Source organism: Megalobrama amblycephala, linkage group LG6, assembly GCF_018812025.1.
Source record: "Megalobrama amblycephala isolate DHTTF-2021 linkage group LG6, ASM1881202v1, whole genome shotgun sequence".
NCBI lineage: Eukaryota > Metazoa > Chordata > Actinopteri > Cypriniformes > Xenocyprididae > Megalobrama > Megalobrama amblycephala.
In genome coordinates, this window is record NC_063049.1 from 19653971 (window position 1) to 19671656 (window position 17686).

The 17686-nt window shown below is 37.7% G+C and overlaps 1 protein-coding gene across 1 annotated transcript in view; it reads right to left on the bottom strand.

Moving 5' to 3' along the window:
* itgav (integrin, alpha V) overlaps positions 1–5296 on the bottom strand; it is a 32221-nt gene extending 26925 nt beyond the window's left edge. The window contains exons 1-3 of the mRNA XM_048193254.1: positions 4813–5296; positions 3712–3848; positions 13–104 (exon numbers count right to left, since the gene is read on the bottom strand). Coding sequence (XP_048049211.1) covers positions 13–104; positions 3712–3848; positions 4813–4979 — 396 coding nt within the window. The 5' untranslated portion in view covers positions 4980–5296. The remainder of the gene's footprint in view (positions 1–12; positions 105–3711; positions 3849–4812) is intronic.
* Positions 5297–17686: the final 12390 nt, after the last annotated feature.

A 17686-nucleotide genomic window follows, 5' to 3' on the forward strand; every position in this document is an offset into this window, starting at 1 on the left:
ACCCTGACTCACCAGAATATGGTCCCCAGAGGAACGCACAGTGGCCCCAAACCATTGATTCGACTTAAACTCCATTTGCTGTCCATTAGCATTCTTCCTGTCATCTGTGATGGAAACGACAGAGGAATGGGGAAGGAAGAGAAATGAAGGAAGGAGGGGGTGGAAACACAAGTTAGTCAGTTAATTAGATTCATCAGACTGTCATCGTGTCCTTTGTAGTTGACTACACTGCTCTTCCAATCACTACAATCTCCTCCACTGGTGTGTTCCTCTAACTCCAGCTGATTTCAAAAGGTCTGATATGACAGAAGCATTGGAGTTCATAGATCAAAAAGTTAAGCTGATATGCCACGCTCTCTCATCCTCTTCATTTCCAAGCTATCTGAAGTTCAATCCAAGGTCATGAACACTGACAGCTGAATCTATTCATGGCATGTTAGAATCAAACACTACCTTTCCTGCTGTTAACAAGCACAACGAACTTAAGAACAAACAGTGATTTGTTAATTATAAAAATATTCTGACATCATTCGAATCATGATATCATTCTTTAGTTATATAATGTTGGCCCTAGAGATCAAAATGAATAAAATGATTTCAAAATAACATTTCCAAAAATACTTTTCGCTTGAAAGTTTTCCTAGGTCTACATGATCCGACACACACACACAGCCAAGAAAGATATTTTCCCTCCCTGTGGCTTTGGTTCATCTCAGCCACAGTGTCAGCCTCAGGAAGCCCCAGCTGTTCATCAGTCTGTGCTACTGAGCTGGGAATTTCCCAATGTTTCTCATGGTCAACACAGTCATACAGCTGGTCAACAACACCCAGGCTTTACTAGAATTAAGCACTTAATTATTGCCAAACAGCACAAAAGGGGAGTTGACGGTACAGAGGCCCAGTGGAAACACAGTTGTGTAACCATGCTGTAATAGTTCAGCATGAATGTTGTTCCTTACACAGCGATTTCCATCCCACAATTCTCTCTAATCTAGACTTTGCTTGCTCCTCAAACAGTCAGCAGGTCAGCCAGCACAGAGAACACAATTGTACAGCCACGTCAATCACAGTAAAAACATGTCAGGACACAGTTATGCTTTGGCATTTACTTAACAGAAGAAATGCTTAAGCTTCTTTCATGCAGTAGTGATTGTTAAGTAACAAAGTGCACGAAGAAAGCAAGAGGGAAAAAACAACAAAAAAATCTTGAAGGTCAGTGGAATATGGTGGTGGTGGCCCCAAAAATACTTCACTTATAACAGATACTTATAGATTGGCATTAACCACAGCCCATTTAATTGTATTGTTAATTATTAGTTAACAGTAATTGCAAAAGAACCGTCTTAGTTCAGAGAAAAGGTCTGAAAGTTTGGCATTTAAAATAAATAAATATATTTACTATAGTCTAAACCAGTCACTGACACTACCAGTCAAAAGTTTTTGAAAGGTAAGGTTTTAAAATGTTTTTAAAAGAAGTATCTTCTGCTCACCAAGGCTTCATTTATTTGATCCAAAGTACAGCAGAAACAGTAATATTGTGAAATATTATTACAATTTAAAATAACCGTTTTCTATTTTGAATATATTTTAAAATGCAATTTATTTCTGTGATGGTAAAGCTGAATTTTCAGCATCATTACTCCAGTCTTCAGTGTCACATGATCCTTCAGAAATCATTCTAATATGTTGATTTGATACTCAAGGAACATTTATTATTATTATCAATGTTGAAAACCATTGTGTACAATTTTTTTTCAGGATTATCTGATGAATAAAAAGTTCAAAAGAACATCATTTGTCTGAAATAGAAAGCTTTTGTAATATTATCACTACCGTTCAAAACTTTGGGGACAGTAAGAGTTTGTTTTTTGTTTTGCTGTTTAAAAGAAATTAAATAAATTAATACTTTTATTCAGCAAGGATGCATTAAATTAATAAAAGCTGACAGTGTAGAAATTTATTGCAAAAGCTTTCTATTTCAGATAAATTATGTTCTTTTTTAGGTTCTTTTTATATTCATCATATAATCCTGGAAAAAAAATTTGAACCGTTTTCAAAATTGATAAATGTTTCTTGAGCAGCAAATCAGCATATTAGCTTGATTTCTGAAGGATCATGTGACACTGAATACTGGATGATACTAATGATGCTGAAAATTCAGCTTTGCCATCACAGGAATAAATTACATTGTAAAATATATTCAAATAGAAAAAAGTTATTTTAAATTGTAAAAATATTTCACAATATAACAGTTTTTGCTGTATTTTGGATCAAATAATTTAAGTCTTGGTGAGCAGAAGAGACTTCTTTTAAAAACATAAAAAAAAAATATCTTACCGTTCAAAAACTTTTAACCGGTAGTGAATATTTGTAAAATATTTGTACTATAGCATTTTTACAAAAAAAAAAAAAAAAAAAAAGTAATTTGTCATTATATTTTTTCCCCAAAATCCATTTTGTTTGGTATTTAAATGAATTAAATAAATCTACTAAAGCTAAACTGACATTAAAAATTGCTTCCAAAATTTAATTTGTTTTGGTATTTAAAGGGTTAGTTCGTTTGATAGAAGATCCGAGTCACCGATTCGATTCGTAAAGCTTCGGAGCAGTGTTTTGAAATCGCCCATCACTATATTGTTGAAAAGTTGTTATTTTGTTTTTTTGGTGCACAAAAAATATTCTCGTCGCTTTATAATATTAAGGTAAAACTACTAAACTCACATGAACTTTTTTAAATATGTTTTTAGTACCTTTACTGATCTTGAGAGAGGAAATGTCATTTGCTGTGAATGCAGGCCTCACTGAGCCATCGGATTTCATCAAAAATATCTTAATTTGTGTTCCAAAGATGAAAGAAGGTCTTACGGGTGTAGAACGACATGAAGGCGAATAATAAATTACATTATTTTCATTTTTGTGTGAACTAACCCATTAATACACATACATACATTATTTTTTCATAAAATACATGACTAAATATTATTATATACTCCAAACGTGTCTGCTTACTCTGCCATAGATGCACAGCGTTAATTAAAGCTACTCTATACATAGTTCTTTTCCCAAGAACTTCTTTAAGGGTGAAAAGAACACAGAGAGGAGTAGTTCAGTTGTTGGTGAGAACTCTAAACACACTGAGATAATCCAACTGAAGACCTTTTTGTTTGTCTGGTAGTTCCTCTTGAAGCAATCCAGCTTGGCTGGCAGGGTAAACCAGGCAAGGCTAGTCTATAACCGCCACTGAATGCCAATGAGATCTGGCACAATAAACGGTGCCTATATTCAAGTATATACATAAAGATAAACAAAGTCCTGTTAGTGTGAAGATTGTTTGTGTACATCTGCAATCTAGTTAGTGGCCAGCTTATGAATTCTGTGAATGGTAAAGAAACTCCATTGTCTGTTGCAGGACACTGCCAAGCATGTGAATTCAAAACACTTTGTAATAACAAATCGCACAATCCTAGATGAGCCTTGAAACAACATCAGACTCCCTCTCTTGTTATTTTTCCTCCGCCTATTGAAAATATTTAGAGCAAAGCTGATATATGACCCAATAAATCATTAAAGCGCCACAGGCTACTCAGAAGGTCCTATAATAACTCTGACAAACCCTACCTCTTCCACTAGCATGTAATGTGAATCAATACACAAAAAAAGCTTTAAATAACAGCAAAGATTACATTATGATGGCTGAAAACTGCATCTTACCAGTGCTGTCAAACTCAATCTGTGTGCATGTGCCGCTCTTGTGCCAAGGACAGCTGAAGACAGCGCCCCTCTCAGTGACAACAGAGGGGGTTTGATCAGATGTGTTTGCCCTAGGTGCACCAACCAGTATGTTTAATCTGGAATCAGAGGGTAAAATGTGTTTTATATGATTTTTTTTTTTTTGTTAAATATATAAAAAAAAATTTTTCAGATATATTTATTACATACACTGCCCTCCAAAAGTTTGGAAACACCCCTGGCAAAGTGTGGTTTTGGACAATATCAGCATAAATCCATATCATTTTTTGGTGCAAATACATTACAGTAACTTGACATTATCATTGAAGACCAGCAATAATAATTTTCATTTTGATTACGTAATAATGGCAATATGTACATGTCAGGTTTGTAAAAGATTTTTGGGTCAGCAAACATTAATAGCTTCAAAAACTGATTGCCAATTAAGTTTAGAATACAATGAACCAATTAGAACCCAGTTTAGGTCAGATAGCTGCTAATGGTGGATATTTTGATTAATCGAAAATTTAAGTTTTTTTTCTTTGTATAAACTGTTTATATAATATGTTTTCATAGTTTATGTTGTCCCTTATCAGTGCAAAATTATCACAAATTAAAAAGGATTCATGCCAATATTGTCCAAAACCCTACTTTTCTAGGGTGTTTCCAAACTTTTGGAGGCCAGTGTATAATATATACATTATTTATTACCATTACACACACACACACCCACACACACACACACACACACACACACATACATATACATATACATATATATATATATATATATATATATATATATACACATATACATACATACATATACATATATATAGATAGATAGATAGAGATATTAAATATTAAGTAAATACCATATGTATACATAAAGTATGCACATACTAGTGCTACAAAAGAAAATTGAATTTGTTATCCATGTTAATACATTTATCTTTCAGAATATCTATGCATACTTGAGATTTACATTTTCCTTAAATACAGTAGACTCCTATTATATCTAAAACAAGTTCGTCTGTAGATTGCCAGCTCACAAGGTTTACACGTACAACTTCATCTACTCACTGTTTGTTATCAGGATTGAAGAAAGCCACAGAAAATCCAAAGTAACTTCCTGGAGGTCCAGAGAAAACTGTAGGTTTACTAACGTCCAGATTAAATGAAAGTGCTCGTTTGCAGTAAAAAAGAGCCACTAGAGCCCAAAGCCAACAGCAGATAAGACGTTTGGCCATGTTTTGTGTCTTTGTAGAGTGTGAGAGTAAATGGAGAGATCGCGCTGTTAGTGGGTGGATGATGTCTCGATCAGCAGCACATATGATGAGCGCCGCTGATTCCGCACTCCATAATAACAAAATCTCCGCAACACTAACAATTCCGCAGAAATGTGCGTTACATTATTGCAGGCGGGCCGCTGCAATAAAGCTCGTCCGTTCTCAGTCTGTCCAGTAAAATGGAAGCAAAAGTCTAAAGTAGGACGCGGACACTGATGTAGCCCAGTTCGGATGGAGCCGCGGGATGTCCCACTGTACAGGAAGTGAAAATAAACCAACCTACTGAAACGTCACGGTGACGTCACGACAAACTTCCGCGCAGGTTTCGTCTGCATGACTTAAATGGGCATGACTGGTGACCTTTTAAAAAAAGCCATAAAATCTTTGTGATTCCAGGCAAGAGTAATTCATTGTTTTAATAAAGTATTTTGCTTTATGTAGAACTGCGCCACCATGTGTTAAGAGCGACACGAATTTATGACATTTCATCTGTATATTCAATTCAGTCAACAATAAACAAACTTATGGGTTCATTTATTTAGAGTGAAATTTCACGTAATGTAATATTTATTTTTTATTTTTTTATCTATCATTGCACAACAAATATAACAAATGCGAACAAAAGCTGTCAGCTTTTAATAAGCCGAGTCCTTGAGTCACACTTTATCCACAAGGTCCAGATAACTGAGAAAATTACAAATGACTATTCAGAGTCTGGGGATATTTTATTCATATATGGACTTGTCAGTGATTCATGACTTCAAATGCAGTGAAGTAGGTCTCCAAGAATGCAGTCTGTAAATCCCCTGGGATCCCTCATAGATTTTGTATGAAAAGGAAAAAAATGGTGATGTTTATGCCTGGCTGGCTTGTCTTATAAGTAAAGACATAGGCCTACTATTTTAAACCCTTAACATACTGTAAACTCAAATGTATATGGAACAACTAGTCTTTTATGCAGTGTCACCGAGTAAAATGCTTGAAAAGATTGTGTTTCCTGAGGAAATAAAAGGCACCAGTTGCAAATTGGAACACAAACGACATTCTCACTCTCTGGGGAACAAAGTCACTTTTGTTTTAGAGCTGACCGATCATGCATGTGGTCAAAGGGGCTTTTGGGACCATGTGAGACATGGCAGAGTGGCAGAATAATTATGTTTGCCTGGTGAGCAACCAAAAAAAATAATAAAGAACTTGACTTATATAAATGAACATTCTTCACCGATTCCAAAGGTATTCTGACTTTTGGGTGCTTACAAGAACAGGAATGAGGGACAGAAGCAAATGTGTAAATGTTTAACAAAATGGGTCATTTAAGGCCATGTAAGGCAAATGTTTTGTAGCTTTAAAAGCCTTTAAATAATTTTCAACAGGAAACAGATATGGTCTTATTTAGCAGAAAGCTATGTCTACATCCTTTTATGCATTTTCATAATGAAACTACCATTTAAATGTTTGGATAATATTTTTTTTTTAATGTTTTTTTTTTTTTTTTTTTACAAAAAGTCTTCTATGATCCTTCAGAAATCATTCTAATATGATGATTTGCTGCTCAAAAAACATTTCTTATTATTTATTATTATCAATGTTGAAAACAGTTGTGCCTCTTTATACTGTAGTTTTTTTTCAGGATTCTTTGATGAAAAGAAAGTTTAAAAGAACAACATTTATTTGAAAAAGAAATCTTTTGTAACACTGTAAATATCTTCACTGTCACTTTGTTTTGATCTATTTAATGATACCATGCTGAATAAAAGTAGCAATTTTGTTTATAAATACAAATCTTACTGACCCCAAAATTTTGAATGGTTGTTATGGTTATGTTAGCGGGATGGACAACATCCTCGGCCAGATGCTACTGTTGAAGGAGGATCACTGTCCCATCATTGAATTCATAGATTATGCCTTGTGGGTGTGCAGATCCTCCTTCACTGTGGGAGACGTCGAGAAGGACAACATCACTTCCGACTCCCTGGAACAGTACAATCTCTCTGCCTGCTCCAGGAAGGACACATTGTCCCAGCCTGGAGAGTCACAGACAGCCAGAGAGATCTTCCACCGTGGACCTTAGGACAATGCCTATGCCCGCCACGGACCCAGAGCCCGAGCCAGCACCCGCCGAAGACCACGGACTAGTGCTCCCTCCATCCCCGGAACCAGAGCCAACCACAGCATCCACCCTGGAGCCAGAACCGGTTACTGCATCCGTCCTGAGGCCAGAGCTTACCGCCAGGTCCCCCCCAGGAGTCAGAGCAGTTCACCTTTGGCTTTGCCTTGGCCTTACCGTGGACCGTCATCCCTCAATACTTCAGCTCTGCATTGTACCACCGCTGTCCTGGTTTCGCTGAGGACTTCCGGGCCTCCAGCTGTGCCTCAGCTCTCCACCCCTTTGGCTACACCTTTCCTTCAGTTCCTCCTATGTCCTTGCCCTCTCTGCTGTCACCCAGGCCCCTGTCTCCACCTTGATCCCGCAAGCCAGCGGCTCCACCTTGGTCTCACTGTCTTACGGTGTCACCCTGGACCCTCGTCCTCTCGTCTACGCCTGGGTCTCCACCTTTCTCGGCTCCACCTCCGTCTGTCGGTCCCTCCAGTTTCCTGCCCATTGCCAGCTCTGTCTCCACCTTCTAAAACCCCCTCCCTCTCTCCTCTCTTGAACTATTTTCTATGGTGCGAGGACGCACCTTCCGGAAGGGTGGTGTAATTAGGGCCCGAGCACCGATGGTGTGAGGACCCTTTTGGAATTGCTCGGTCAATTATTCTTGTTCTCCAAAATAATTCACATTTTTGAGGGCCTAAACGTGCTCGAAAACTCATGAAACTTTGCACATGCATCAGAAGCAGTCAAAATTTACGTCCGATATGGGTTTCAGAATTAGGTGTGGCAAAATGGATTGATAGCGCCACCTACAAAATTTCAACGTATAAAAAAAAAAAAAAATCGGTAGATGGATCTAACAGCTCAATACCTACAAAAAAGTCCCTGGGTGCAAAAACTGTAAACCCAACAGGAGGTGAGATATTTTGAATTTGCTCTGCAAACTATTTTGCAGTTTTTGCAATTTTCCAGACGTTGTACTTTAACAAACTCCTCATAGAGCTTTAATCAGATCAACATCATATTTGGTCAGTCTAATCTAAAGGCCTTTGAGAAATTAGTTTTTCGCTGAAGAGCGTGTCCGTGGTGGCCTGACAAAGTTTGATGTTTCACCATGAAACAGGAAGATGTTGTAACTTGGGCATACAATGTCCGATATCCTCCAGATTCCACATGTTTTATTAAAGTCCTGGCCTCAAGACATCTACATGCTAATATTCAGTTACAGTCATAGCGCCACCTGTGGGCAACAGGAAATGACATGTTTTACACTGTGATTAACTCCTCGTAGAGATTTAACCAGATCAACATCATATTTGGTCACGTCAAAATGACTTTGCCATATTTTTCCTATATTTACATGCTTAAATGCATGGCGCCCACTGGTCACTGTTTTCCTAAGGCCTCCGGGTGGCGGTGGCCCCGGGTACGAGGGCCCTTTCATCACTGCTTGCAGCTTTAATGTTAGTGTTATGTTTAGTTTCATTGTCTTTTCATTCATGTGTTTGTTTCTTGTGTTTTCTTTCAGTTTAGTCTTGATTATTCCATTGTTAGTTGCCCTGGTCGTTCATTTCCCTTGTTTGTCCATGTGTATTTATCAGGGGATTTTCCTCAATGGAAGGCAAGGGAGGCAGTGTCTCCTAACAATAACTGGATGAGAAAATAATCTGTATTACAAAAATAAAAAATGCAAATATTACAAAATGTGACATTAAAAAGTGTAAAAGTCACTCGTTTTATAAAGTAACACTGTCCTACATCAACACTTGCAGTTGCAGGTAAAGTTACAGTGGGAGTCCACGTCTTTCATGCCTCCTCTCAGCTCATTGAGTTTTAATAGACCCCCCTAAAGTGTGTGCTGGGTTTGGTGGGGGGTAACTGAGAATGAATAGGGGTAAAGTCACATAAGAGGAGACAATGCCTCCATTGAGCTATGTGATTGGTTATGATTAGATATGATTGGTTCATGCGATAAATACTGCCTCCTATTTTCCTGCGTATTCTTGAATCAGCCTGAATGAACACAATGATGCCGTTAATGGGAAGACTCTTTTTTTTTTTAAAGTAAAAAACTCACTTAAATATCACTGCTTTATGTCATGTCAAAATCAAACCTGAAATGGCATGAAAACATGACGAGAACAATCAGCTTGGGGAAATTAAAGGTACATCTTTGTGTCTGTGACCAATGTGTACAAGCTTGATGACTGTAGAAAATAAGTTGACTATCAAAAAGAAAAGATGAACATTAGTTCACAAATAAAATATGTAAAAATACATAAAAACACTAACTTGATGAAATTTATACTTGGTTTTAATAAATAGAACATTACATAGTGTAAAAATACAAAATAAAATTGTATTTGGTCTCTGTTTTTTATGTAATGTTTAACCAGGAAAGGGACATAAACTTACATTTGATATATATATATATATATATATATATATATATATATATATATATATATATATATATACACATATTTCCATATATATAAAATGTGAGGACATTGCCTCATTTTAAAACACCACCGCACACCACTGGTATATACAGTGGGTAAGGAAAGTATTCAGACCCCCTTAAATTTTTCACTCTTTGTTATATTGCAGCCATTTGCTAAAATCATTTAAGTTCATTTTTTTCCCTCATTAATGCACACACAGCACCCCATATTGACAGAAAAACACAGAATTGTTGACATTTTTGCAGATTTATTAAAAAAGAAAAACTCAGGTGCTGTCCATTTCTTCTCATCATCCTTGAGATGGATCTACACCTTCATTTGAGTCCAGCTGTGTTTGATTATACTGATTGGACTTGATTAGGAAAGCCACACACCTGTCTATATAAGACCTTAAAGCTCACAGTGCATGTCAGAGCAAATGAGAATCATGAGGTCAAAGGAACTGCCTGAAGAGCTCAGAGACAGAATTGTGGCAAGGCACAGATCTGGCCAAGGTTACAAAAACATTCTGCTGCACTTAAGGTTCCTCCATAATCCTTAAATGGAAGACGTTTGGGATGACCAGAACCCTTCCTAGAGCTGGCCGTCCGGCCAGACTGAGCTATCGGAGGAGAAGAGCCTTGGTGAGAGAGGTAAAGAAGTCGTCTGGCTGAGCTCCAGAGATGCAGTCGGGAGATGGGAGAAAGTTGTAGAAAGTCAACCATCACTGCAGCCCTCCACCAGTCAGGGCTTTATGGCAGAGTGGCCCGACAGAAGCCTCTCCTCAGTGCAAGACACATGAAAGCCCGCATGGAGTTTGCCAAGATGGTGAGAAATAAGATTCTCTGGTCTGATGAGACCAAGATAGAACTTTTTGGCCTTAATTCTAAGCGGTATGTGTGGAGAAAACCAGGCACTGCTCATCACCTGTCCAATACAGTCCCAACAGTGAAGCATGGTGGTGGCAGCATCATGCTGTGGGGGTGTTTTTCAGCAGCAGGGACAGGACGACTGGTTGCAATCGAGGGAAAGATGAATGCGGCCAAGTACAGGGATATCCTGGATGAAAACCTTCTCCAGAGTGCTCAGGACCTCAGACTGGGCCGAAGGTTTACCTTCCAACAAGACAATGACCCTAAGCACACAGCTAAAATAACGAAGGAGAGTCATCACAACAACTCTGTGACTGTTCTTGAATGGCCCAGCCAGAGCCCTGACTTAAACCCAATTGAGCATCTCTGGAGAGACCTAAAAATGTCTGTCCACCAACGTTTACCATCCAACCTGACAGAACTGGAGAGGATCTGCAAGGAGGAATGGCAGAGGATCCCCAAATCCAGGTGTGAAAAACTTGTTGCATCTTTCCCAAAAAGACTCATGGCTGTATTAGATCAAAAGGGTGCTTCTACTAAATACTGAGCAAAGGGTCTGAATACTTAGGACCATGTGATATTTCAGTTTCTCTTTTTTAATAAATCTGCAAAAATGTCAACAATTCTGTGTTTTTCTGTCAATATGGGGTGCTGTGTGTACATTAATGAGGAAAAAAATGAACTTAAATGATTTTAGCAAATGGCTGCAATATAACGAAGAGTGAAAAATTTAAGGGGGTCTGAATACTTTCCGTACCCACTGTACTACCTCTTCAGTTCATTGTCGGTTCTCGTCTTTATGTACTCTGTGTGGTGTATTTATTTTCCTGCATTCCTGAGTTTCATATCTCTAGCGATCTCCTGTGTTCCTATACACACTAATAAATAAAGACTTAGGGTAACATGGGGCAAGATGACTCAATAGACTCAATTTACACATTTCTCTGGATGAAGACTTCAGGTCCTTAACAACAAAAAGTCTGAAAATAAACACTCAAACAGATCATAGTAGAAATCAGCTCAGTCTTAAAGATTTATGGTCAACAACTACACTCAAGCTTCTAAATACATATCCATTCCCTATTTTTAACATACTAAAGTTGATAAACAATGTAAAACTATGGCACAATTTGAAGTATTACTTTGTTTTTTTTGTTTTTTTGAGCTGAGACAAGGACTACATGGTCCTAGGTGATGGGGAAGAGAAGGTACCCTCAGATCAATGCCCTTATAAAAACCATGGAGTCATTCACTGCAGCCTCTGCAAAGAAATCATGTCTGTCTATATTTAAAATTATGTTGTTATATATATCAGGACAGGGCTATGTGATTTATCAACTGGCACAATTTTTAGGATTCTTTTGTGGAACCATAATGGCTCTGTAAGTGATTTATACACACACTGCAATATATTACTTATTTGTGTGAATGTGGCAGGGGTGATCATGCCTTATCAAGCAAATCATAGGAAATGCCAGACCATGTTGGCCATCTTTCAACAGCCCAAGCCAAGCATTTAGTCGAGTAGTGTTATGTTAAGAATGTTTATGATCTGTTGCTAAACATAAGGACAAATTTGTTGATGCTTGGTACATTATGTAAATATATGGTTTCAGAGGTGACAAGCTCACCACTGATTAAGAAGGGGAAATGTTTATGCTTACAATATTCTTGTAGAAGTTTTTTTGTTTTTCGTTTCTGGATGCTTTTATTTACAATTTCTTATAGTGTGTTAGTAGGAGGTCTTAGCTTCACAGTTTTTTATTATTTATTCACAGTTTGGAAAAAGAGACAAGAGTGTCTAATTGAAACAAGTCACATTTTCAAAAGCATCTCACCATCTGTGTCATTTGTGGGTGGAGCACTTGCATCATGTTTAGCGTTTTAGTTTTATCCGCCTCACAGCTGTCATCCTTAACAAGCTCAGGCCTGAACTCAAACACTTGCCTTCCACTGACCTGCAGGATAGGAAACCATGAGATGAGTCTCATTCAACACAACTGGTGGATCCGAAATGGTCAATATTCATATTCATGCATTTTTATTAATATTTATGTTAATCGTTTATGGCTTATGATTTATCAGTTTTACTTTTGATTTCATTTATCTATGTACTTCTACTTTATATATATTGATTCTTATCATATTTTCAAGTATTTACTTGTTATTGTACCCTTATGGTTATTCTCATTTTATATTTAAGAGTATGTATGCTTGTTATGTTCAGTTGTTCTTCAAGTGTTCCGGTGTGACAGGTCACACTGACATGTTTGTGGTTAGATATTGGACTCCTGCCAAGTACTGCAGAAGTGATGTTTTTCAGAATTAGTGCTCATCTGAATCTGATCAAAATATGTCTGCTGACATTTAACAGTAAGATTTGCAAAATTCCCTAAGGGTTAAAACAACTATTTTTGACACTGGACCAGTCGATGACGTAATGGGTGAAATCATTTTTAACCTTTATTTTAACAAAAACATCAGTTTGAGTGGGTTGGGAATTTCCCTGTATGCTTATAGTATAACATGGACTGAGTTGTTGATAATTTAGCTTTTTCTCTCCTTTGCTCTCCTGGGCTTCTGCTTCTTCTCTCTTATCTGCAAAGGTCTTAATGTTTTAATTCTTTTTTTAAATTTTCATCTATTAGATACAATACTCTGGATTTTACAATAGGCCTACTCTAAATTTATTATTAAATATTGACTACTCCTTTAAGATGGTTATTTTACCTTTTGGTTTTATTAAGTATTTTCATTATCGATTAAGGTTTGCGTGTGAGGCTAAATTTAATTGTAATGAATAAATAATTTTTCATCAACTTTATCTACTGCCTGGATCTCATTTTCCCAAGTTTTTGCATCAACAACAGACGCCAAAACAGTGTGAAAGAATCTTGAAAAACCAGGACAAAGGAGCAAACGCAAGATCTGAGAGCTTTACTGCCACCCTCTGGTCAAACCAAAGCATCACCGTCAAAATACCCATTTAATTCGGAGCCAAAACAGCATTTTTAACAACTAAGAATAAGTCCTTTTTTTCAGGAGACAATGTTGATGTCACAATTTTTTTTTTTTTAAATCAGACAAACTTAGAGATGAAATTATGTTTTAAATGTCTCTATTCTCTTGCTTCTCAGCTCTGTCTCTATCTAATCCTTCAGCGAGATCTCCTCCTCATTCTTTTCTTCTTGTTTTTAGAACAAATCCCATAGGAAAAGTGTGGTTTTACTGTATTTGCTGTTTTCAGTAGTGTCAAGAAAACACTTGCACACCTTAAAATTAATAAAACAAAGACTATTTGTGACCCTGGACCACAAAACCAGTCATAAGGGTCTTTTTTTGTAATTGAGAATCGGAATTGATGAATAAATAAGCTTTCCATTGATGTATGGTTTGGATAGGACAATATTTGGCAGAGATACAACTATTTGAAAATCTGGAATCTGAGGGTGCAAAAAAGTCAAAATATTAAGAAAATCGCCTTTCAAGTTGTCCAAATGAAGTCCTTAGCAATGCATATCCTCTCACAAAAATACATTTTTGATATATTATGGTAGGAAATTTACAAAATATCTTTACTTAATATCCTAATGATTTTTGGCATAAAAGAAAAATCGATAATTTTGACCCATACAATATATTGTTGGCTATTGCTACAAATATACCTGTGTGACTTATGACTGGTTTTGTGGTCCACATCTGTTGATGTCAAACGGCATTAATGACTGAAGATCATTATCTTGCCAGTAACTGTTCAGCCTCTCATGATTCTTGTTCACAACCTAAAGTTTTTTTTTTATATAAACAAAAAAATAATTAATTAATAAAATCCTTACTCTGTAAAAAATATTTTTATTGTTAGGTGTTAGCTAGAAGATGGTTTCCTTACATTCATGGCATGCCCAAAGTTGTTTTTTATTATTAAAACAACTCTAATTGCTGTTAGCAGGTCCTCAACCCAAGCACAAGCTCAACACTTCACCACAATGGTAACCCCAAAACTATTACGTAACAGGAACTTTTAAATACCATCATAATAGAAAGTAAACATTAAAAAGTCTCTCCATATTCTCATCTTGCTTAAAACTGCTTAAAATAACACTTTATTGCAACATTTACTTTCCCAGATCAGCCCCTTTGCAAAGCATGATAGGAAGTCCTGTTTGATTTGAGTCCTTTTTGAGTTTACTTGATTGAGACATGTTATTTTAATATGAAAACATCAAGTTAAGTCAAAAAGTAATCGTTTCAAGTCAATTTAACATGAAGCAATTACATTTGAACCAGAAACCTAATACAATGGTGTTGAATCAAAATAAGTGGTTTAAATAATTTTTATGAAAAGGCGTGGACAGGGTTATTTTTGCGGTTGACCTTATTGAATATGCATTTGTAAGAGTTTCCCTTTCAGACACAAAATTTATCGGAGAAGAGTATTTAAATGAATCACTGGTGATTTACTAAGGTTTGTGCTAGTCAATTTACAGGTATTTGAGCCATTATTTACTGGCCAAAAAAAGCATATCTTAAAGGTACTACAGAGGATCTTTTCATCGACTGAGAAACCAAAGACTGTTACTGAGTTTTTGAAATGAGCGCATGCGTAAGAACAACCCCCCTCCTTCACAGCTCGTTTCGAGGGAACGCCTCCCAAAACTCGTGCACGAGTATTGGAACACGAGTGATTGTTTACCACCAGCATTCGCTGTGTCGTGTTAGTGGATTCATTATGTCGGACTCACTGCAGGTAACTCATAATCTGCAGTTGTTACCTCTGACAAAAACATTGCATGCGGCGCCTGTGGAAAGTTACTGGAGCGCGCTCGTCTCTCACAAGGAACGTCATGGCAGTGATTGACAAGCGAGAGGGCCAATCGTTTACGCGATGATCGCGTAAACGATTGGCTGATGTTTTTAAGGCCCTACCTCGTGCACAGATGATGTATATTAATATTATTCCTTTCAGTGCACCTAATAAATAGTCTTTTATCAGTTAGTAAAGACAGTTTCAAGTAATATTGCAAAAATGTATAAAACAAAACATCCTCTGTAGCACCTTAAAAACCAGACACTACGTTTCCCGAAAGCATCGTTAGCCAACTATGGTCACAAGTCTTTATCAGAATAGTTCAAAGAGTCGGTGTTTCCCCAAAAAATAGTTCCAACGAGCATTCTCAAACAGCATCATTAACAGCATAGTTTCGTGTTTTTATAATATGGGGACTTACTAAATTCTTCTCTTGAGCAAAATAAGCAAGCTGACATTCAGTACAATCTATATATTTCATTTCGAATATATACAAATGTCATTTACATCTTTTAGTTTATCAAGAGATTTAAAGCACAGTTTTAGAAGAGTGCACATGAGCGTACGTGAAAGAATGATCCTATGATTAAATCTGGAAATAAAGCAAAATAACTGAGAAAAACAAGAAACAGTCCCCGTCGGCGTCCTCACGCAGGTTAACAGGTTAAATAATGTGAGCAACCAAACTCAAGCAAGTGAACCTATAAACAGATAGACCAATATATGAGCAATGCTGATGGGCAAAGCTTGTCTACAAATCTATTTAAAAGAAATATTGAAAAACAACAACAAAGCTGATGAGTTTTTTTTACATTACTTTTGTCAGCTGCTGGACTTGAGATTGAAGAAATAAGATAACATCATTGTATCTGCATATGTGTATTCATTTACAAACATCTTGGCATATTCATACAGCATATTCACAACAAATGAACTGGCTTTTGCTAAAGTGCTATAGCAAGAAAAGCCACCAAAGCAGTTTAAAGAAGAACACTTCAGTGCAAGAATGATTCGTTCACTTAGAAGATTTGCTCAAAACACTAATTGTTCATTAACTACTGACAAAGAAGAGTATTAGTGATGCTGGCCTTAACACACACACACACACACACACACATACACACACACACATATATATATATAATAGAGCTAATAGTAAGAGAAGCTAGTATATGTAACACAGAGCTTGACTTACTGATGATATCAAGTGTTGTTTTCATTTAAATGAGCCTCAACATTCTCTGTCAGTCCAGCAGCTTGAGTTGATATTTGAAATCAAAACAACTGTTTCTGAAGCCTTGAAGCTACAAGCTCTTCACATCTATACAGTTTGGTAAGTTTCATCAAGTTGTCCAGTTTGGAAAGAGTTTCTCCATTCACCATCATGATGCAGCGTCGCCCGAGAAGATCCAGGGCTCTTCCCACACACCTGAGGGGATTCTTGGTGGAGGGCGTCTCTTCCAGTCCAGACCCCTGTGAGCTTTCACAGCTGGCAGCTGTAATCAGGTTGGATCACACTTACAGCTGCATCTCTGGGAAAGCTCAAAGACCCACAGGTTTGGAGGAGCGCTACCTGAAGAACGCTGCTGTCCTTCCTGACATCCGTCCAGCAGCCTCAGTGTCTTCAGTGGATGTGTGTCAGCAGGAAGAGCCGGTCTCCATCCACGGCTGCAGCGTGCAGGACTACCAGGACATCTACAGCTCTGTGGTGGAGCCCATGATGAAGACACGCTGTGGTCGCCGCCGTCCCTACAGTCTTGAGCTGGGACTGAAGATCAAGCAGCGGCTGTGGGAGACACTCAAGCGCCCTTCACTGGTGGAGACGGAGCAGCCTGATGGACGCGTCCTGATCACTGAGAGCTTCTCCTCAACCAGCAGAAGCTTCGCTCCTCGAATCCACGTGGACATCAGTGAAGAGCCCCTGCCTGAGGAACCCCGAAGAAAGAAGCCCAGATACTGAGTCATCACAGCGTCACATGGAGCCGGAGGATCACACAGCGGGACCGACGCATGTAAATACTGTATATAGTCAGAGTAAGTTTATAGTTTTATGAATTAAGTTTATAGCACAATGCTGTTGTGTTGTTTGGATGTTTTTGGTATTGTCAATGCGTTGATATGCAGCTCCTAAGTTGTACCGATGGTCGGGATGTTTTGGATGGTCTCCTGTGCTTGACATGCGTTTACTAAGGTTTTTTGGGTGGTTGTTAGCGTGTCATTTTGCAGTTGCTGGACTCTTCTGCTTTGTTTTCCGTGAATTGCTATGTGGTTGTCAGGAGGTTTTGAGGGCTTGGTCGATCTGTGGTTGCTTTTAAGCAGTTAGGTTAGGGTAGGTTAGGGTCCCTCACACGGTTTGCAGCTTGACGTGCTGTGAGGGCTTGTGTGCATCAGTGATGCTGAGAGCTACGCCACTGGTACTTCACAACTACTGGTAGGGTCACCCATAGTGG